Here is a 23,820-nt window from a genome sequence, read left to right as displayed (position 1 = left end):
GTTGAGGAAGTAATTGCACATGTGATTTCTTTCTTTTTGTCTTTTTATTGTGTAATAATTTTATTTTTATAGAAAACTTTCAAAAATGGTACAAAGAATTCCTGTATATCCTTCATTCAGATTCCCCAAAGTTAACCTTTACCTGTTAACATTTTACATGTGCTTTATCATTCCTGTTTTCCTATATGTACATATTTTTTCTTTGAACCATTTGGACATGATGCCTCTCTATCCACTGATACTGTAATGTGCATGTCCTAAAAATGAAGACATTTTCTAACATAACCACAGTGCAATTATCAAAGTTAGCAATTTAACACTGAAACGATATCTGTAGACTTTATTCATATTTTACTAGTTATCTCATTGATGTCCCTTATGATAGAAGAAAAACATTTTCCAGGATTATGTTGCATTTTGTTATCATGTCACATTAGTTTTCTTTGATATGGAACAGTTCTTTGGTTTTTTTTCTCGACTTTAATGACTATGACATTTTTGAAAATTATAGATCATTTATATTTTGTAGAATGTCTCTCAGTTTAGAGTTGTCTAATATTTCCTCATACATTCAGCTTATGCCCTTTAGGAAAGAATAGCATAGACGCATTGTGTTCTCGTCAGTGCATCACATTAGGAGGCGCAGGTGAGCCTGTCACTAGTGATGTTAACTTTAATCATTTGCTTAAAATGATATCTGCCATATTTCTCTACTATGAAGTTATTATTTTCTTTATAACTAATATGTACCTTGTGGGGGAGATCCTGTGAGTCTTTGTAAATATTTTGTTTTTTATCCAACTTTCACTTACTAGTTTTAGCATCTTAAGTTATTACTGTGATGTTTCACAAATGGTGATTTTCTAATTCTATTACATCTTCTACATTTATTAGCATTTTTTAATAAGGGGGAGAGCTTTCCTACTTTTTCATAGTAGAATGGCCAGTGGCTTTATAATTGGCTCCTCTGTCCATTTGACATCTCCCATCTTTCTTTGAGCACTTTCTTCCTTTTTGACACGGTAAGATGTTTCAGGTTCATCTCAGATTTCCTAGCCTTAGTCCTTGAATCATCTGTTTCCCAATGAATCCTGGTTTCTTTTGTGGGAAATGGTAATTAGAAACCAATGTCTGAGTACTTTACTGGCTCATTGTTACTGGTGTAGAAAATCCTGTGGAATCTACAAGAAAGGCTACTAAAACTGTTAAGTGAAGTTATTTAGCAAGGTCAAAAAATAGAAGGTTATTGTAAAGAATAGTTGTATTCTCATATAACAATAAGTTGGAAATTGGTATTAAAATAAGTTTCATTTACAATAGCATCAAAAAATATGAAATACTTAGGAATAAAGTTTAAAAATATGTACAAGATCTATGTACTGAAAACTAGAAAATTATTGCTGAGAGAAATTAAAGAAGACAAATAAATCGAGAGACCATGTTCATGGATTGAGGATAGTACTATTAAAATGATAGTTCTCCCCAATGCAATCCCAAGTAAAATTCCAGTAGACTTTTTTGTAGAAATTGATACACTTATTCTAAAATTTATATGAAAGATCAAAGGAACTAGAATAGTCAAATATTTTTGAAAAAGAATGAAGTTTAGAAGACCCATACTACTTGATTTCAGGGCTTCTTATGAAGCTACAATAATTGAAGCATTGTGGTGGTATTGGTATAAAGGTAGGTGATTAATGGAACAGAATAAAGTCCAGAAATAGATCCATTTGTATATGGTCAATTGATTTTTGACAAAAATACTGAGACAATTTAGTGGGAGGATATAGTCTCTTCAACAAAAGGTGCAGGAATCATTGGATATCTGTTCGAGGAAGAAAAAGAACCTTCCCTGACCCTTATTTTACACTGTGCACAAAACCAGATGTAAACTCAAGAGCTAAAATTATAAAACTTCTAGAAGAAAACAGGAAGAAATCTTTATGTCCTTGGGATCAGCAAGGATCTCTTAGGATGCAAAAGAGCACAAATTATAACATTTTAAAAATTAATAAATTTGATGTCATCAAAGTTTAAAACTTCCATTTTTGAAAAGACACCAGTAAAATGAAAAGACGAGCCATGGACTAGGAGAAAATACTCATCATTCAAATATCTGATGAAAAATTTGAGTCCAGAATATATAAAAACCCTTACAACTCAGTAAGAAGATGACAGTTCATTAAAAAAGGTAGGCAAAAGATTTGAATGGACAGTGTACCAGAGAAGATACATAAGAAGACAATAAGCATGTGAAAAGATTCTCCACATCATTAATCATCAGAGAAATGCAAATAAAACCACAGTGAAATACGACTACACTTCCTATAGAACTGATAAAATTTAATAGACTGATACTCCCAGATATCACCAAGGATGCAGAACTGGAACTCTTGCTTCAACCACTACTGAAGTACAACCACTTTAGAAAACAGTTTGGAGATTTCTTAAAAAGTTGATCACACCCAATGTTTCCACTCAGATATTTAACGAAGAGACAGAAAAACGTATATAGACAAAGACTTGTTCATAATAGCTTTATTTATAATAGTCTAAAAGGGGTAAACAGTAAATGGTAAATTGTACTATATCCATACAATAGAGTACTACTCAGCAATGAAAAGGAATAGGCTGTAGATACACACAACACAGAAAAGGAATAGGCTATAGATACACACAACGAATCTAACGAATTTTGCTGAGCAAAAGAAGCTAAACATAAAAAGTACATGTTGTTTTGTTTTTATGAAATTACAGAATAGGCAGCACTAATCTATAGCGACAAAGAAAGATCAGTGGTTGCCAAGAAACAAGGATGATGGGAATTGACCGCAAGGCGCACAAGGGAACTATTTGGAGTATTAGAAATATTCTATATATTGATTGTGGTAGTGATTACACAGGTATATATATTTCTCAAAATTCAACAAACTGTACACTTAATGGGCATATTTTACTATATTCTAATTATATCCCAAAGTTGATTTACAAAGCAAAAAATAAATGATAATATTTTATAATAGAAAATGAATTAATTTTGTTAGGTGTAATACTTTTTCCAAATTGGATTATCATTATAGAGATCTTTCTAAGACTTATCTTTTAATTCAGAATCTGCCTTGGACCAACTTTTTAATTCAATCATTCCTTTGTAAATATCTTTCTTAACAACTTTAGGTGCCTAGCAAATGAATTACCTTTAGCTTTTCTGGTAGAAAATAAGCAGCAATTTCATGCTTCAAAAACGAAGTAGCCGTTCTCTTTCCTTTCAAGAAGAAACAGCACAGGTACCTAGGACATGTTCCCCACATGAACATTCTTATAAGGCAGTTGTGAGAAAGCAAAAGAAGAGCTTTGTTGGTAGGATAAAAATATCTCTGTGCTGACCCACTGCCTACTGTTTCTTTTATGAAACTACTGAAAGGAGAATCCTTGCAGTGTAGCAGTACATGGTCCTTGACCGTCAGGTGCTTTCAGTCTAGTAGAACAAAAGTAATATACAAGAACCAATGGAATGAGATGAAGTGAAGTGTGGTTGGAGAAGAGAGAGCTAGTAAAGCACTCTAGAGCAGTCTAGGAGAACCTTAACCTGAACTTGAAAGACTGAGTCAGAATAGCGTTTGAAAACAAGAGATGAGAAGGAGCACTTCATGTGTGAAGAGAGTAAACAGATCACAGTGAGAAGTAGTAAAAAAAATTTAATTTTGCATGAAGTAAAATGAGCTTGAGCTATATCAGTCAACACAGATATATTTAAGATGCATATAATGTTGAACAAAATAAGAAAGTCAGAATGGAGAAATACATTTAGGAATTCATTTATTAATTAAATTAGAGCTCTCCCCTGAGCTTCAGATCCATATAAACATCTGTTTACTAAATATCTGCACTGTGATATAGCCCATATTCTATCATAATTTAATCAAAATTAAAGTTAGTATCTTCTGCAAACCTTTTGATCAGTCAGCAAATATTTAATGAACACCTACAGTATCTCACACTATGCTAGAGGTTCAGTAGAGAATCAACCGGACATGAGCCCAATTATTAGAAATAATACAATTTTGAAATAATTGAAATTGTTTAGGGTGCTGAGGAAGAGAAGTGGGGTACTACAGGCTGTGTAACTAGAGAGGCTAATCCAGTCTTGGATGAGCCCTTTAAGATGAATAGGCATTATCTCAGTAAAGAAGAAGGGTACATGTTTCTCCAGCCTGGGAAACAGCTGCAGATGTTAAGGCCCACGGTTAGGAGGTTCATAGTGCTTCAGTGAACCAAGAGATGGCTGGTAGAGATGGAGTGTAGAAAACAGGGTAGAGAGATGAGAGGCAACAAGACTTGAATCAGTAAGATTCATTCGCATATAGGGGAGGAGGGAGAGAGAGGTCTTAGTAACTCCTAGGCTTCTGACTTGAGCAGCAGAGCACATAATAGTGCCATTTGTGAACTAGGGAACACTGGGGCACATCTGAAGTGGGGAGAGAGAGATTTGAGACATCCAAGTGAATATGCCAGACAGTTGAACATGGAGGTTCGGTGCTCAAAAGAAAGGTCTGGGCTAGAGAGATGTATTTGCGTTTGACAGCACATATGTGCTAATCCAACTAAGGAAATGGGTGCAAGCACATAAGAAGAGTGAAAAGTGGGAATAGAAGGGGTTTTGAAAATGTGTCATGGTTGCTTTGCGTCTGTCCCTAGTCTCAGTGAATGACCTTACTATCTACCATGTTGCCCAAACCAGCACCTTTTCATTTTTCCTCACCAGTAAAATACTAAGTCTTATTGATTCCATTTGTTGTTAATTCTGACATTGAAAGACCAGGTGCCTTTATATATTGTCCATTAGTATCTAAAGAATGAGCCACCTAGGAAAGCAGCTATTTTAAGCTTTTGAAGCAATGTGGGCCACTTGAAGTATGGCCACTTTGGAAAACTGCCCAACTTTGCCAGAAGTGAGTGGTATGGATCAGCTCCCCTCCTTGCAACACTTTAATGGAGCTCACATCTTCATTTCTGACTCTGGACTTTTGAAGTACCCATCCTGAATTTTGCCTGGGTCAGAAATGTGATGAAATAGAATCTTTCTGATTTACCTCAGCCAATGGAAGAATGGATGCTATTCCAACTTAATAATAGCCACTCTTTATCGAGTCTAAAAAGCAACATGGAGAGAGTATTTCTTTTCAACTTACATTTCCTGCAGCATCACTGCCAAGCCAGTTATAATCCTGGGCCATATCTGATCCAACTGAGAAGTCTACATGAGGGGTAGATGAGGTTTGGCAGTTCCTGGATTTGGAGGCCCCCTAGAGAGTTAGGGACATTCAGCAGTTACTAAGCTAACAGTTTATCTCCTACTTCTCTACCTTGGCTGTTCTAATTGCTGCCCTCCTTCTGAAAAGAAAATGGGTTTGTTTAATTCTAAGCTCCACCTATGGGCTTTTAACACAAGAAAAATCCTATTTACTTATTCTAATCCAAGCTGTGCACTATACAATAACATCAGTAAACCATCAACTAGTTGAGGCCAAGAGTGGATTCAAGCAAGATCAGCCTCATTCCTGGGACTAACTCCAGGAAGTTAATTCTGGACAGTTTTCTATACAGTAGTCACCCCTCCCCAATATCCAAGGCTTCACTTTCCACAGTTTCAGTTACTCATGGACAACCAAGGTCTAAAAGTAGTAAATGGAGAATTCCAGAAATTAACAATTCATAAATTTTAAATTTCTTACTGTTCTGAGTAGTGTAATGAAATCACGCCATCCCACTCTGTTCCTCCTGCCTGGGATTAGAATCATCTCTTTGTCCAGCATGTCCATGCTATATATGCTACCTGCCCATTAGTCACTTAGTAGCGATCTCAGTTATTAGATCGCTTATCAGAGAGAGAGAGAGAGAGATTACATTCATGTAACTTGTAATACGTTATATTGTTAGGATCTATTTTTTATTGTTTTCGATCTGCTACTGTGCCTAATTTATAAACTAAACTTTATCATAGTTATGTATGTATAGTAGAAACCATAGTCTGTATAGGGTTCGGTACCATGTGTGGTTTCATTTTCTGGGAGTCTTGGAACATATCCCCTGTGGATAAGAGGAGACTACTATACTGTGTATGCTGATATCTCACATCTCCTTGCACCCCAAAATAATCCCACATGTAAGTTTTTTAAATCTTTCCTTCTGATTTCCCCTGCAATTAAGATCATGCAGATCCCTTTGAATTTTAAAATTCTGTAGTGAGATTTATTTTTAAGTGTTTTGACTTGTTTCTTTCCGTCAGATCCCAGTTCTCACTATGTGATTACCTTGAAAGCGTTTAACAACGTGGGTGAAGGCATCCCCCTGTATGAGAGTGCTGTGACCAGACCTCACACAGGTAAGATATCCTGCCCATCTCTGGTCTTCAGCATTTTTTCCAGCAGCTTAAGTAGAATGTTGGCATGAGGCCTGCCCCCTGGGTATCACTGGAAGGAAAAGTATATAGCAATTTAGGGTACAAGCTTTAAATAGGAAAATGGACTTTCAGCATGGAAGGTTCTATTAATTCCGGATTCACTTTTTAGAAAATATTAACAATCCTGTCATGTAAACAATTCTATGGAGGAATTATATAGATTACTGATGGTAGCAATAAATATACATGATTGGTGAATCCAGTATTTTCTTTGCTAGTCACCTGAGTTGGTTAAGAAAGTATTTTTCCAGATGCTTTTCATAAGCTTTATGTAAAGAGTATAAAGTCATATGTACTATCCATGTACTAATTGTGTATTTATTATAAAAGACTAAATATTCATTATTTTTTCTTTGTAGTTTATTTAAAATATCTTTAAATGATTATATATATAATGTAAAATTTCTATAAATATATAGAACATCTAATTTACATCTGAATGGGAAAGTTTATTGAAGTAAATAGAGTTGTAAATTTTTCTATGGGTACTGAAAAATCAAAGAATTTATCATTTTCACAAATGCTCTTTTCCATTTGTTTCCCAGAATTGTTACTCTGTATTGCCTGCTATGTCTTCTGGATACTTTGCATGATATTATAGATTTGGCATTCTTTTTAAAAAGATAATCTCTGTCCCTTTTTTTAATGCTTTTACTTAACAAGACCATCATTACTAAATGTTCGGTAGTTCTATCTTCTGCTCCTATGTACTTAAAATTTCTAAGTTCTTTTAAAAATAATTTTGGTATTCCATAAAGGAAAAAAAGCAAGATGAAAACAATATTTAAATAAGTTGTTTGTTACTTTCTTAAGTCAGCCTACAATAGAAAAAAACATCTGAAATCTTTTCATGTGACTTAAAAATATAGCTTTCTTGCTAGCAATACACAAGGAAATGTTCCTAACTCATGTAACCTATTTTTTTCTCAAAAGTTGTTACAAATAAAAAATTTTTCATAAAGAACTCTAATGATTTTTGCACCTGAAGATGTTTTCTGTAACTAAGTGAAATATATCCTGATCTTTGAACAAAGCCCTTGATTATTATGTATGCTGTTCCTCTGTTATTTTAAGTCCTCATTGTGTAGGAAATACACAGATGGAGACTATGACTTTAGATCGGCAGTTATTCATACACAAGGCCCGTGCCTTTTCAGATTTTGAGTTATAGGAAGGGCTGGTCACCATAACCATGTGGGAGACCCATTTTAAAACCTTAACTTAAAATAAACAAATGTGTATATACTTAGAAATCCTGACCAAGAGTTGGGAAAGCCCAAATGGATCCTGCTATATTGCTGTGGGCTCATGGTCCTTGCTGCCTTTGTGCTCATTGTGGCCTCTCTTTTGATGAGAATGTGTCTGGTGCATATGGCATAGGACAGCACATGAGTATAGACTTTTCTTTTTATCAGGTAAGTATTCTGATTTCTAAAGTTCATAAAGACTTTGTCACTTGCGCCCATAACTGTGGCATTTCCCATAACTTATTGGGATTTATTAATGGGTTGTTCTCTGACTCTACTGGAGAAAGTGTAACAGGACAGCAGCAGATCTGAACTGGGCCCTGTGTGGGTGTCAGATACCCTCAATACCAAGGCCAGGCTAAGTTGCCATTGGCTAACATTCAGGGCCCAACTTGAGAGTAGGACCCTTATATGTCCGATGATTTGCATTGATAAGCCGGGTCGCAGAAACTCAGCCACAGACACTGAAATATCAAAACAGATCATGAGCTTTGTGTTGCTCATTCAGAAATTACACCCTTGATTTTAAAAGCAATTTGTGTCTTTTTGTGATCTTTTCTGGACAGGAAGTAGAATTTTCAAGTAATTTAAGAAATTTCAAGTATTAATATATTAATGTAATCACTAGGTTATCAAATTTTAATCAAATTACAGAATACATTAGAGAATATAGTTAATTACTGTTTCTCTAGATGTTCTCTGAAAGAACACAAGTGGAAATATTCTTTCAAATGAATAGTGGTTGTCTATTAACTCTGGATTCTCTTTCTCTTTCTTTATTTTTCACCTTTCATTCCATTATATTATTCCACATTTCCCTTTTCTTTTATTTTTGTTTATGTTAAAATGCCACTTCCTTTTTAATTACTTTTTACCCAGACACTTCTGAAGTTGATTTATTTGTTATTAATGCTCCATACACTCCAGTGCCAGATCCCACTCCCATGATGCCACCAGTGGGAGTCCAGGCTTCCATTCTGAGTCATGACACCATAAGGATTACATGGGCAGACAACTCACTGCCCAAACACCAGAAGATTACAGACTCCCGGTACTACACAGTCCGATGGAAAACCAACATCCCAGCAAACACCAAGTACAAGGTACTAGCACATGTGCTCTGCGCAAGAAAAGCTAATGATTGATATTTTCTAAATCTAAAGTTCTTGATTCATATGTTTCCAGAATGCAAATGCAACGACTTTGAGTTATTTGGTGACTGGTTTAAAACCAAATACACTCTATGAATTCTCTGTGATGGTGACTAAAGGTCGAAGATCAAGTACATGGAGTATGACAGCCCATGGGACCACCTTTGAATTAGGTATGTGTTGTCAGAACTTTATGTCACGTGGCATTTCTTCTCTTTGCAAGACATGAAAGCCAGTGGAAGTTCATGTCTTTGTTGTGCCACATTCCAAGTCGTGAGACTCCTCATCACCTGCTTTTACTAACCAAGGAAAGAACTGAGGGCATAAATCGGCATATTCACTGAACACAGTGAGCAACTACAGTTGGAGTTCAGTGTTTGCTTTTTCAGCTGTTGAATTATGTTTTTTTCATCATTTATATTTGCAGATAACAAAAATATTTGCAAATAACAGGATAATTTAATACAAAGTATACTAGATTTTAGGAATCAAGAGACTTGAGTTCAATCCCAGGACAGCCATCTACTGACTGTGTGATCATAAGCAAGTCATCTAACCTCTAAATCTGTTTTCTCCATCTAAAGAAGAGGGGTAGTAATCTCTGCCTTTCCTACTTTGTAGGATTATTGTAAGGGTAAAATGAGGAGCAGATGGGAAAGCACATGGTAAATTATAAAGCACTGTGTAGATGTATGAGATTATTTTCATTAATCCTGCTTAACTAGTAAATCGAGATGGAGAAGATGAAGTGACCTGCCCTTCACCAGGCAGCTACAATGCCACGCTTGCTAGAGCCTCAGCACTTTCCTAGCAGCTTTCATGCAGACCAGTTAGTTAATGTCTTGTAAAATCTCCCACTGGAGTAGCTTACGGTTTCTGTCTGTAAGTAAACATGAAAGAGAAAAGACCACTGAGCAAATTAAGCAGGCCATCCAGGTTTGGGATTCTGTTTCCTTTTGCTCACTTGTAGCCTGCCCTTCTACCCCTTCTACTTTCCCAGCTTGGGGATATATATAGCCATTGGGAGTCTCTGTCTATTCCAGCCTCTTGTTTTTTTTCTCTCCTGCATATAAATAATGAAAAATGGAACTATTAAGTCTCCCTAGATGGCTTGGCCCTAATGTGTTTTTGTCTTCTGAGCAGTTGGTTGGACTTCCTACAGAGAAAAGGGGTTGGATTTAGAGATCTAGAAATACAGTGCACAGAAGCTTCAATAGACCTTGAGTTTGCCTTCTTTGCCAGTTTTAATATCTTTTTGCTTTAATTCAAACCCATTAGCTAATAAGTGATATTGTGTATTCCCTTAGAATATTTGCATTTCACTAGGCTTCCTTCCATTTTATATTAGGAGAATTCCAGTATTTTAGGAAGAGAAGAATAAATTTAAGGACTAACTTAATTTGCTCATTTTCCTACTAGTACAGTAAAAGTTTTCAGTAATAACATGGAATAAGAAGTGTAATCATTTTTTTAATTGTTTTTTTCTGTTGCATAAGTAGCTTCACACTTCAGAGCAGTAACCTCAAATAGTTGACAATGTGTTTTCAGTACAAACTTAAAATACATCAGTTTATAAGTCATGTGTTCTTTGAAGGAATCGAGGGTTTTCAGACATCATATTTGATTTAGAGAGGCAACTATAGGTGTGAGAGAAAAATGATTTTACATTTAAAAGTATCCTAACAAAAAAATACAAATTAGAATGGAATGTCATCTTGGGAAAATTACATAACATTTTCAGTGTCCTGATCTTTCAAGCAGGGATAGTGGTAACTACCTTTCAAGTTGCCATAAATATTAAGAGAAATGTTATGTGTAAAATATATAGTAGGTACTTGGTAACCTCTAATGTCTTTTGATTTCCCTACCTATCCTATATATCCCTGAACCCCAGCCAAATGCCAGTTCTGTTTCCTCATAGTATGGTATTCTCTTTTTGATATTTTGCATATTTTTCTTTTTATTAGAACTAGTTATAGACAGACTGTGAGTTCTTTAAGTCAGTCATTATCTCTTTTGCCTTGTACCCTTTATTTTGCCTTATAAATGGAAAAAGTTGAGAAAATGGTAAATGAAATTGAAATGACAGGAATTATTGAAAGTATTGCTATTTTGTAGTTCCTACTTCTCCACCCAAGGATGTGACAGTTGTGAGTAAAGAAGGAAAACCTAGGACCATAATTGTAAATTGGCAGCCTCCCTCTGAAGCCAATGGCAAAATTACAGGTAAGATGCCTTTAAATGTGTGTCTGTTCCCTATTCCTGCCTGGCAGAAGCACCCAGGAGAGTTCTGTTTTGTTGGGAGTAGTGGGAGTCTGAGTGCTGGCTGCATCATTTTATGAGGTGCTGTGAGTCATGATGGTCCTTAAAAATGAAGCCAAGGGATGCCCTTTGCTCACAGTGACCTAAAAATGAGTCGCCAGCTAGTTGTTTTGACTCACATTGCATGAGAGGCTGATGGACACAGGCTGCACTAGGCAGATAGCCTTTGGTTGTAATGGGACCTCTCTGCCTCTGACTATATGATTTGCTTTGGGGTTAAAGACCCTGCCTAATTATGCAGGATAGTTCCCAGTAAATAGAGATTCAGATCTTTTACCCTGAAGCCTGAAAGTGTCCATTAGGCTTTTTAATACCCTCCCCTGTCCCCACCAGGCCTGCTACTTCAGCTTCCTGTACTTTTACAATTAGAGTTAAGAGTTTGACTTGGCCTAGGCCTTTGAAGAGACCTGGAATATTTCCTCAGACTTCCAGAGAACTGTCCACAGTGGTGACCACTGTGCCTTCCTCAGCCTTATCAAGGAGGAAAGCCTGCTGGGAGTTTGCTGTTGATTATCCCCTTGGAGACTCTGTTCTGAGTAGGTATATGCTGAGGAACAGGAGTCTGCCTTCTGAAGTTCCTTAGTGTGAATAGGGTTACCTAAGGAAACTGGAAGCATTTCTTAGCATTGTTCTGCTTCGGCTTTCAGTAGAAATGCCTTTCCATAAATCCCTGGTCTTTATGTCATGTTTTAGGTTTTTTAACTTGCCTCTTTTATTAAAAAGTGAAGCATGACTTGACTTGGCTTGCATTTTATTTTTTCTTTAAAACCCAGTAATGCAGTGCATTTTTGCACTTTGTGAGTCAGGTAGGCTTATGGTTGTAAGCCTCAGCCATGGAGATTGAGCGCCCTCTGGTGGAGGTATCAGGTGACGTTTCACTGTGACTTCCACCCAAGTCTGGGAGAACTGAAAGGTTGCTGCCCATCTCCCAGTTTTTCTCCTGGGAAATCACATTAGTGAGAGCTAAAACAGCGTGTCAGGTCGTTATTGGTTTTCAAAACAGCATTATTTTAATTGTAGACTCTAGAAGGTACATTATTTAAATATTAAGATGTTGAAGTGATTATTTTTCCTGTATGATTTCTTAGCTTCTGAGAGTACTTAATTCTATATTTTTTATTTTTTATTAGTTTTATTACTTTGACTGGTACTGTGTAAACCACACTGTGGTTTTCTTAATATAATGTTTAGTGTAGCATTTGGAATGCATTTTACCATTGCTGTTTAATCAATAACTGGTTCTCTACTTGTTTATGCTATAACATATATCGTTATTGACTTACCGATTGCAAAAGAAAAAGCAAGAATAAGATTTCATTTCTCATTAACTGCTTTGGACAGGTTACATCATATATTACAGCACAGATGTGAATGCAGAGATACACGACTGGGTTATTGAGCCTGTTGTGGGAAACAGGCTGACTCACCAGATACAAGAGTTAACACTTGACACTCCATACTACTTCAAAATCCAGGCTCGGAACTCAAAGGGCATGGGGCCCATGTCTGAAGCTGTCCAGTTCAGGACACCTAAAGGTAAGGCTTCTTCAAACAGAGTGTTTTATCATGTGTCTTTTTAGTGGGCCTGTGCTTGCACATATCACTTTAGCGTATAGAGATTATAGATAATATGAGAAGTCCTCATGATGAGCCACAATGTGTACATTTATCTCAAAATGATCCCTCACCTACCACTGACCACCCTAGGTTTCTGGCCTAACCCTATCACATAGAAGGAAACTGACTTCAGACCGTTCAAAGCAGGTGAATTGCAGTGATCTAAAGGTCAAATCAGATGTGAGTCTCTTGGTTCCCAGACAGAGTAATAGCATGTTATTATGATGGATGATTCTCTTTCAACACATGCAGGCTATTAACCTGAAAGGCTTATTTTAGACTTTTGTAGAGAGAAAGAGACTAAAAGGGGCCCTTTAAAGAAAACTCTAGATAAGAAAGTGAAGATAATAAAGTATTGAACTAAGCGAGTGTAGGAATGAAATTTAGTCGGAGAACTGAGTCTATGGAAATACAGAAACCATATATGGATTTCTCTTCTGTTAGTACTTTAAAAAAAAAAAAAGACAATTGATTTGGAAGTTTGTGGGGGTTTTATTTTTATTTTTTCCTTTAAAAATTCTGCCTGTCCCATCTTCAAAGCTTGTGATCCTTGCTCTTGTTTTTTCTTCCCCTGTGCTTGGCCTGTTAGCGGACTCCTCTGATAAAATGCCTAATGATCAAGGTAAATGAGTAGATGGCCTCTCTTTCCTTTCCTCTCTTTCATGACCTCTTATTAGCTTTTCGTTGGTTTTGTTTTGTTTTTTTTTTCCCTGAAAATCAGTACCATGTGTTAAAAACTATGTGTTTATTGGCCAAAGTGGAGTTGAGTCCTTGTTTGTGGCACTTGGGGTATCTGAAAAGCTGGGAATCTACTTAGGAGCTAAATAGACTGGCAGAAAAAAAAAAAAACTGAGTTCTGCCCCTGTAGGAGATTGGTAAGATTATCATTTGCACTAAAATATTGAAATTCTGTAACAGTAATAGGCATTTGTGCCAGGATGAGAACAAGCATACCAATTTGTTGTATTTGTAGCATCTAGGATTTTATTAGTATCTCTAGATGAAAAGTTGTAATCAAATTCAGCAAATACCCTATTTTCCTCCCCACACAAAGAATCTACAAATTTACCCTGCTGAATTGTATGATTATCTGTGACAAAATTAGTGCTGTTTACTCTGTTACCATAAGCTTATTTCAGTGCTCCTTTTCCATTTCTTCCCTTAAATATATCTGCTCATTTTAATAGAAACGATTTAAAGTAGAAACCTAAGAAGCATGGGCCTCAGTATCACCATTCTTGAAATTATCTGTCAGCAAGGTCTTTTCACTATAATTGCTTTGGTGAAGAGGTAACTGTACTTAGGGATTGTCATCTCTGGGAATTCAGCTACAGTTGGTATCTGTTTTCTATACTAAGAAAGAGCAATAACAGTAAATTTGATGGTTGCTTTCATGGTTTAAGAGTAGTCATTAGAAATACAAAGTCTTTGGCTCTTGGTTAACATCAAGGTCAGAACTTGAGGTTTCAAGTTTCAAGGCTTTGAAAATGTGTTTACATTCAATGGGTCTTTTGTTGTACTTTGGAGAAGCTGCAAACATGATTTTGTATGTGGAGGAGGAGTGCCACAAGGCACCCTAATCATGGTAGAAACTTTGAACTTAAGCATGAAGAAAAATAACCATATTGTATATGCATAGAATATAAATGTGCTCGTTGTCCTTCCCTCGCTTCATTCCATAAGCCAGAGAACAGTTCTGGGCTGCACCACACCTCTGACATTTAAAATTCTTCACTTATAATTATTTTTGGTTTTTGGCTAATCCTTGAAATTTCCCGTTCATAGGTTAAATTTAAAAGAAAAAATAATTGAGAAATACAGATGTTAAACCAACCAGCTTATTAGCAAATTTTGTTCTTTGGCAATTATTTACATAATATGATACTCTGGATAGTTTGCCTTAAGTGTGGGCTGCCTGACAAATGACTCCACTTAGACATGAAGAGCCTTACAAATGCTAAGTCATCTCCACCAGCTAGACTTTATCATAGTGAAAAGAACAGCTGACATAAGGTGTGTGCCATTTGGGAGGAACGATGGCATCAGAAGTAAGGGGATAGAGTAATAAGTATGGACAATTGAAGAGAGACTGTGAGTTAAAGTCTAGAATAAGCCCTTTTGGATACCCAAGAATGTTTGTTACCTTTCAGGATTTTGAACTTCTGGAAACATAGAAAACATTGTTTTTGTCTCTAGATTTATTGTGTTAAATGAACTACATACAGAAACCTTCAGATTTTCATTTAATTTCTTCCAAGTCTGATAATTTATAGAAGTACTTGACATTAGCTCTAATGTTTTACAGAAACACAACTAGTTTATGAATTTCTAGTCAAGCTTTATTTGTAGAAATTATTCTAAGTTTTCTGAAGCTTTATGCTTTCCATCTCTGTAAAGAGAAAAATTATATTCTTTCCTAAAGATTTATTATGCTTATAATAATAGTAGTTAATATTTATTGAACATTTACTATATGTCAGGCAATATTCAAAATATTTTATAGAATTAAATTTCATTTAATCCCCAGAACAGTTTTATGAAGTAGATACCATTATTATCACTGTTTTACAATGAGGAAATGAATACCCAAAAGAAATAACTTGCCAAAAGTCAAACTGTTAGTACATGATGGAGCCAGTATTCAAGTGTAGGCAGTCTCTTAAGCACTGTGCTATATTAACTCTGAGGGGCAGCTTTTACTTTGCAATTCTTTCAGACCTCTTCAAGAGAAGCATGATACTACTTCCTTCTGGCCTCAAATCCTTGCTTTATTGGGAAAAGACTCCTTGTATTTGCTTTCCCCAAGTAGATTCTTCTATAAATGTGAAGAACAAAATTCAAGACCAAGAATAGGAATTTCTAAACACTGATATTTGTGTTTTCTTAGGTCTGCTTGTGAGGTGGTCCCAAGCCTAAGGTCAGCAGCCTCACTTTTGTTTTACAGTGATGGATTAGGAGACAGTGTCTTTTGTGAGCAACTAGAGGGAAGACTTTGTTTATCCATCTTTGGATATTTAGGTGACTGAGAAGGAACTGAGACCCCAATTTGAACCTTCACTTGCCTTCCTGCTCCTGCTTAGGGCAACTTTATATTTGGAAATTATGCAAACAGGGTGAATTCCCCCACCCTGAGTGGAGATTCAAGTCCTGCACCTAGAGAGAGAGAGTTCTTGATTGAGCTCAGAAAGAATTCAAGCGCACACCAGAGTTAGAATCAAAAGGAGTTTATTAGAGAAGGAATAACACTCCATAGTCAGCGTGTGGTCTCCTTTCAGAGGCAGAGAATGTGAGAGAGGAGAAGGACAAAGAGAAAAGACTGGGGGAACAAAAGACAGATTGAAAGACAGACAAAGGCCAAGAAGACAAAGACCCTAAGTGTTTGGGGAATTCAGTTTATATGTCACTCTTAGTTTCTATGAATTACAGTTTAAAGACTTTGTTTACCTATTTTCCTTTGATGGTATGGGTATATGGTGTGAAAGATAAGGGCATGTAGCTTGAAAGGTATGGGGATATAGTGAGAAAGCCTGCTGGCAGTCCCTAGCTTTTGTTCCATAGGTTCCGTGATTTTGGCCTTAGGGAATGAACCACAGAGTACAACGTAAAGACTGTTTTCCCTTCTAGGTATGGGTGAAAGGTTTGTTAGTCATCCCAGAAGGAATCTTCCTTTGTTCTCTAGGTTTCCTATAGTCTGGCAGTAGGACTGGCAGTACATTGCAGGCTCTGAAAATAGCTTCATTTAACATTTAGTTCTCATTACCTCTTCCTTACGTTAGAAAGGCAACTTCATAATTTGAGAAAAAAAGCCAAACATTACTGACATGTGCTAGGCCAGATCAGCATAGCCAGGGCCCTTAGAAGAGTCCAGTTCTTTACTACAGAAGATAACCAAACTGGTACCCTTGGTTCCTTTTCCCAGAGAAGCTACTTTTGCATTAAGTGCTATGAGCCACCTTTCAGAAACTGTTTCCTGGGCCAGAGAAGTGGATATGTTCCCACATTATGAACAGCGAGTAGCAGTCTGGTTACACATTAGATACAGCCATGGGAAAAGGATGTCAGCCTTTCAGATGCCTCATTGCAGAGAAAGTTATACCTTAGTTTGCTTTGCACAAATAGACTGTATTTCCCCCTGTTGTTGATGTGCTACTTCATTTTCTCATGAACAGAATAAAATGAAAATATTTTTTCGTAGAAAACACTTAGTAGCTGTGAAGTGGACTTGTCACACCAGTGGATCGGGTCTACTGATGTGATGTTTTTCTCCTTCAGCCTCAGGGTCTTCAGGAAAAGGAAGCCGGCTTCCAGACCTAGGATCTGACTACAAACCTCCAATGAGCGGTAAAGCCCCTCCCCCTGGCTTTTTTGGCCTACTGTGGGCATGACGCAGTTCTGCTGGACATCTGGAAATGTCTTTTATAGCTTAATGTGTAGTAACATTGTCGCATGTTACCTACTTCCATTTATTTAATAGAGTTAGCTTTAGGCATTTTTCTGACAAATGTTTGTTGAATTACCGCAAACCCGTTCATTGTAAGATCTATAAATAAAATTGTTTCTCCACATAGCCAACTTAAAATAAGACTAATTCTAAGCAAACAAGTCTTCCTTTTGCCCACTGCCTCTAGAAAAAAATTAGAATCTTGTTTTCAAAAATAAACCCTCTAGTGGAATTAGCTATCACCCAAATAAGCCAAAGAAATGCTTTGGAATCATTAATTTCTCCCCAAACTACTTTCTGTAGTGTTTTTGGTTTGGGAATTCTAAAAAATTCTTCCCACTCTCTTAACCATCCTACGAGCTGGTGCCTTCTAATTAATTAAATGATGACATCTACTTTTCTATAGGACTTCACCATTCGTAAATTACTTTCACACATGAAATCACATTTGATCCTCATAACACTATGAAGCGAGGAGAACAAATACATTATTCCCATTTTATACATTAGGAGACTCACTAGAGAAGTAATGTGCCTGGATCCATGCCTTAATTATAGAAGTCCTAGAACCAAAACCCAGGCCTTTGACTTCTGATTATGCCTATCCACTCTCACACTCAGCCTTAAAGGCACAGTTCTATACCAGACGTAGGAATCTGGTATTGGCGAAAATCCACACAAGTAGTTACTAGAAATAACTCTTAGTGTCTCCTCACCTCTGCTAGAGAAATGTGGAAGAGAAAGGCCCGTCCTCTGGAAACTCCTACTTAATTGTGGAAATAAAATGATTTCTTAATCTCCAGTTATTTATTTAAACAAAAAGTGGTACTGCCCAGACTTCGGTAAAATCAGCCTATTCTTTGGAGAGCCAGAAAACTTGCATGCTCTGAGTTCTACAGTTTTTTTCTCTTGGGATGCATACGTTACATTTATATGCTGGCCACAATATAATATTTAAGGCTGTGAGGAAAGTAATTATTTCTGTTTTTTTCTTTCATGTATGCATTCATTCATTCATTCATTTGCACATATTTTTAAAGGTTCAGGTTCTATGTAATAGGCTATGGGAACAAGAGGAATGAGTAACAAACTCTAGTAGAGAAAAGGGAAAGCTTTGTAGAAGAGATGATATCTGACCCAGATTTTAAAAGATGCACGGAAGATTGCTAAATGTGGAGAAGGAGGTTGAACATTCCAGGAAGCAATAACAGCACGTGCAAAGGCATGATGGTATAAAACAAACTGCTCCCTCACACTGCCTAAAGGCAGGATAGAGAGTCTCAGGTTAGAGAAGATTGGTTAGAACCACCCTATCAAATGCTCAGGTAGCAATGCTAAGAAATATGAGCTTCATCCTGTGAAAACATATATGAGATGGCTGATAACTAGTAAACTACGACTTCCATTTATTGAGTATATACTGTTATTACTCTGGTGACAGGGAATAATGATTTGGGGACTAAGTAAGGATAAAGTCAGAAAAGAATGGTTGAGAAGCTATTGCAGTAGTCCAGGTGAGGCTTATGAAATGGCCTCTCATTGTCCCAGGTAGGAGGGTCGATGCGCCCTTTGGGACCTCACTTGGAAGGAAGCTTTTGACCAGCTCAGAAGTGAGAGGTCAAATGCAATTAAATGGAGATTTATCTCTGTGGACTGCGGGGGAGAACCACCACGACCACGACCACGACCACCACCACCACCTCTGCTTTCCTCCCAGCCCCTAGCTCCCCAGCCTCTTATTTGCAGTGCCTGCCCCACTAAGTACCCCACCCAGTAGCTCTGTACTGTTGTTAATAAATGCTCATGTAAAGCCCAGATATGTTCTAATTTTACTAGCCCCTAATTTTGTAGTCTTTTCCATATATAAAAATGTTATATTATTGAAGGTCAGTTGTGTACAGTTTGAGTTGTCTATCTGCTTACCTTTTTCTAAGAAAAGAAGGATAAAAATGATTGAACCAAATGTAGAAGAATAAGCTCTTAAGCCTTCCTAAATCAGCCCAGATTTTGCACTGTGCTTAGATGTAGCCTATAAAATCACAGAATCAAAAGTTGGAAGGTCAGCTAATCCTGTATTATGGAAGCGATTCCCACAATAAATACAATTTAGATTAGATTATAAATTTATAAACCTGGAAGTATATGAGAATCACTATAGGAGCTTTTCTGAAAACATGGATTCACAGGCTGTGCCTTCATGATAGGAATTTCTTTCACAACATCCCAGACTGGGCAGGTTGACTCTTCCTAGGTACTTCTAGTGAATAAACATTCATTACCTGGAAAGTAGCTCATGACATTATGTCATTATGTACAGCTCTGATTGTTAGGTGAGAGAGAGAGAAACTCGAAGGAAAGATACCAAATATCCATGGTGGTTACATCTGTATGGTTACATATTTTTTAATGTGAGCATGCATAACTTCTATAATGGCGTGGGAAGCATAGAAATGTTTCAGAAAATGAAAAAGGAAAACTTTTAGATTACAAAAGACCTTGATCAAGAGCTTGGACCTCATCCTGTAAGCAGTGGGGAAATAAGAACTAAATTTCCTCAAGGTCCTAAATGCTCTGGCTTCTGCATACCTCTCCAGCCTCATCTGCTCAACTTCCTTTCCTCTAACTTTGCATATCTCTCTCTGCTTAAGCAACAATGGCTACTTTTCTTTTCCTTGAACACCCCTAGAACATATCGTTTCTGCTTTAGGATCTTGCTACTAGCTATTCCTTGTCTCTGGAATGTTTTTCCTCCAGGCCTTTGTATTATGAGATCTCCCTTGTCATTCAAATCTCCACTCAAATGCCATCTTCTCTGGGAAGCTTTTTCCAACCACTCAGTATAAAATAGCCACCCAATCACTGTATTTTACCTTCTCATTTTATTTTTTCATAGCACTCATTACTACCAATAATTTCTTACTGTTTATTGTCTGCCCCCACCCCCACCTTCACATCTTTGCTGCTCTTTAGGCCTAGAACAACCTCTAGAACAACTGTTGCATCTTTAGGCCTAGAACAACCTCTGGCACATAGTAACCACACAATACGTATTTGTCTAATTAATGCAGAGAGAGAGAGAGACTGACTTACTTTTTTCTGAAATGGAATATGAGAGTTAACTCTGCATAGCTATGTTTATAAAAACAGAGAGACTTTATTTTTCAAGTAATTTTTTGTGATTTCAGACATCCAGACATATTTTGAGGAATAAAAACTTGCTTTCTATGAATGCACATTTTAAAAATGGCTTTGAAAGTCAGAAAACTAAATGATTTACAAATGGTGCTTTTCAAGACGAATTTATGTATAACATAAGATACCAGAAGGTCAGACCCTTTATTTTTCCGTGTAATGTTCAGTATAATTTCAGAAGCCTTTATTGAACACCACCTTTGTACAAGGCACTGTGCTGAGAAATGTTCATAAGGCAAAAACTCAGCTTTCTAGATTTCATAATCTAGAGGAGATAGCCATGTTTATGAGACACTTATATAAGGCTTGGCGATGGGTATTATAAAGAAGCTCACGTGAAGTATCTATACATGAAGCTTCTACAGCCTGATTGTATGCATTTTTAGAATTCTCTAACATTAACCAACATACCTTTCTTCCCTCTCTAGGCAGTAACAGCCCCCATGGAAGTCCCACCTCTCCTCTGGATAGTAATATGCTACTGGTCATCATCGTCTCAGTTGGGGTCATCACCATCGTGGTGGTTGTGATCATCGCTGTCTTTTGTACCAGACGCACCACCTCTCATCAGAAAAAGTAAGGCTCCCCAAATGTAGCCCGCAGATTTTTGGTATCTATTTTTTTGCTTCTTTGTGACTTTTGTGCATGGAGTTGCACACAGTTAAAACATAAATGAAAACTGATGTCATAAATATTTTTAAAGGAAATGCAGAATGGGTCCTCTTATAAATGTATATGAGTCAGGGTCCTGTCAGGAAGGAGGTAGCACACTTAAAAGGAGTGAAAGAGAGTTTAATGAAGGGACCACTTGCAAAGTCCTAGGTGGGGTTAGGAAAGTAGGCAGCAATGTTCAGGGGTCAGCAGCAATGATCAGCCACCTTAAGTGGTGACAGTGACGTCACCTGAGCTTTAAAGAGCAAGAATCCTTTCTGAAGAAGAGAAGGCTATTTTCAGAGATCTGAGGCAGTAGGAGAGGGCTTCTGACATGAGCTGTGTGGTGGTAGGAATGGAGTCACTGACGGCCTCTAGCCCAGCAAGGAGAACTGCGGAGAAAAAACACCTGTGACCCTCCAGTCTCTTGCCTGTGCCTTCTACTGGCCAAACCCAACTGGAAGCCAAGGGCAGCATTGCCAAGTAGATAAAGTTCATTTCATTCAACCTCTCCAGTCACAGAGCCAAGTAGAGGAGAGATGTGGAGAGGAAAGTGGACAGTGTCCAGTTTTGCTGGTAGCCCCTTTGGAGCACTGTCTGTTTATGCACACAGTGAACCAGGTGCACAGGAGTTTGTAGACATAGACTGTTTCATGGCACAAATACCAGCTGACGTGGAAGAAGACCATAGGCCTTCATTCCAAATCTAAGTTTAAGAATATTTTTAAGGAAGTGTTTCCAAGTGTGGAAGTTGAGGTTGGTATGCATAGGAGCTGGGAGGGAGAAGGGGGATTCATGAATAAGAAAGGATCATTTATAATCAGCATATCAGATTTGCAGAGAGGTCAGGTGGCTGCTAGCCCTGAACTCCTCTGGGATATTTAGGCTTGAGGCTCATTGTCTAGAGCAGACAGTGTGGTGATTCAGTTACATAGAGCTTGATAACAGTCTGCACTCCAGAGCTTAAGAGACTTCTAAACCCTAGATCACATTCAACTCATATCTGGCAGTGTAGCAGCATTAAAAAAAGAGATTCCTGAGTTACACAAATAGGAAAAATACAATGTGGGTAATAAAATGGCTTTAATTACAATATCCTAAAAGAATGTAAAATGGGAGGTATTGCTCCATAAAAAAGAAAGAGAAATTCACGTCTGTGATTATCCATCAGACTTGGCCTGCCCAAGGCCAGGATGCGTGTATTTAATAACAATAAATGTGTTTTCAGTATAGAGGACAAATACAAGCTACCCTGTAAGTGCTTCTAGGAATGGCTGTAGGTCATTTTCTGTAGGCTGTGTGATGTTTTTAATCTTGCTTTTGCCCAAATAAAATAGCTTTCTATAGCTTGCATTGCATCACTTTTCAAAAAAATGGGGACTGCTTTTATAAGGCACCTGATCATTGATTCTCCTGATCAGCTCTCTCTATCTACTTTTGATTATGGAAAATGATTTCTCTTAAAAGCCTGTTTCTGAACTTTTCTGCAAGCTTCTTTGTTCAGCATTTCACATTTACTTACCTTTATGAACTTGATTTTATATCTAGTTTTAGAAATCTTGAGATCATTATTTAAAAGAGTCTAAAAAACCCAAAATGACATAATTCCTTAGTGCTTTGAGAGATTTAAAATTCCAAGTAAATAAACAATGAAGTACTTAGTCTTCAGGTGCAGAGGCAGGAAAATCGGTTGGTAATAGGCTCTGTATTCTGTATGTGAATCTGTAAGGCCTACAGACATGGGTCCCTTTGTTTAAGGAATTGTATCGGTCTACAGAGGGTGTTTCCCCTCCTCCTTCCCCAGTCACCCACATTCCATTGACCTGAAAAATAGTTGAGCTCCTCCTCTTTAACCCCTGTAGTACCTCCTCTTTCAATTATAGCTGTTTATAGACTCATAGAACCTCAAAGTTGACAGAGCATGTCGAGTCCAGCCCCTCGTTTTTCGGCGCGTTCCTCTGTAGTCCCTCACTCTGGACAGTGAGCTACCTCAGTGTACTGCTGTTACATCTAAAACCTTCTACACTGGGAATAATCATCTCCCCCTTCCCTACGTGTCCTTTCTCCTGTCTGAAGCCAGTTCCTCATTTATCCTCTGGGTCTCAGTGTCTCCTCTCTTTCTCAGACCTTGTACTTACTGTTGTCTCTCTCCAATACAGCTAACCTCTTACTCTCATTTGGCTCTGTCCTTTTAGCATTTAAATGTTCTCAGATTTCTTCCATGTTAAGAAATAATTATAATTATAACCCTTCCTCTGCTGCATGAGCCTTACCACCAGCTGCCTACAAATCCCTGTCTTTCCCTTCACCACAAAATTTCTTGAATACTTATCCAATCTCATCCATTCTTTCACTGCCTACTCATGCTTCAGTCCTTTCTAATCTGAATTCTGCCCCTACTGCTTCACCAAAATTGCCTCTTCTGCATTTCCTTTTGTATGTCTCAGAGGCACTAGGCATATCCAAAACAGAACTTACGATCTTTTCTGTCAGACCTCTTTCTATTGTGTTATTCCCAATGTAAGTAAATGACTTAAGCCAGAAACCTCAACATCATCTTTTGTTCCTCTTGCTTCTTTATTCCTATACCACCTCACACTCATTTATTCACCAAGTTTTATCATTTCTGGCTCTTAAGCAAGTCAAATCTGCCTCTTTGCTTCATTTCCACTGTCCCAGGCCACCATCAGTCATGGCTGAGGTTATTGAAGCACATCCTAGCTCGTCTCCTGTTCT

The 23,820-nt window shown here is 37.3% G+C and overlaps 1 protein-coding gene across 1 annotated transcript in view; it reads left to right on the top strand.

Annotated features, from left to right (window-relative positions):
- NEO1 (neogenin 1) overlaps nucleotides 1-23,820 on the top strand; it is a 160,938-nt gene that overhangs the window by 118,106 nt on the left and 19,012 nt on the right. The window contains exons 16-22 of the mRNA XM_011376899.2: nucleotides 6,290-6,385; nucleotides 8,590-8,813; nucleotides 8,896-9,034; nucleotides 10,980-11,087; nucleotides 12,525-12,719; nucleotides 17,073-17,141; nucleotides 20,862-21,009. Of these exons, the coding sequence (XP_011375201.1) occupies nucleotides 6,290-6,385; nucleotides 8,590-8,813; nucleotides 8,896-9,034; nucleotides 10,980-11,087; nucleotides 12,525-12,719; nucleotides 17,073-17,141; nucleotides 20,862-21,009 (979 nt within the window). The remainder of the gene's footprint in view (nucleotides 1-6,289; nucleotides 6,386-8,589; nucleotides 8,814-8,895; nucleotides 9,035-10,979; nucleotides 11,088-12,524; nucleotides 12,720-17,072; nucleotides 17,142-20,861; nucleotides 21,010-23,820) is intronic.

Source organism: Pteropus vampyrus, unplaced genomic scaffold, assembly GCF_000151845.1.
Source record: "Pteropus vampyrus isolate Shadow unplaced genomic scaffold, Pvam_2.0 Scaffold10, whole genome shotgun sequence".
NCBI classification, from domain to species: domain Eukaryota; kingdom Metazoa; phylum Chordata; class Mammalia; order Chiroptera; family Pteropodidae; genus Pteropus; species Pteropus vampyrus.
Note: the sequence above shows the minus strand (reverse complement) of the source record. Positions and strands in the feature narration are given on the sequence as shown.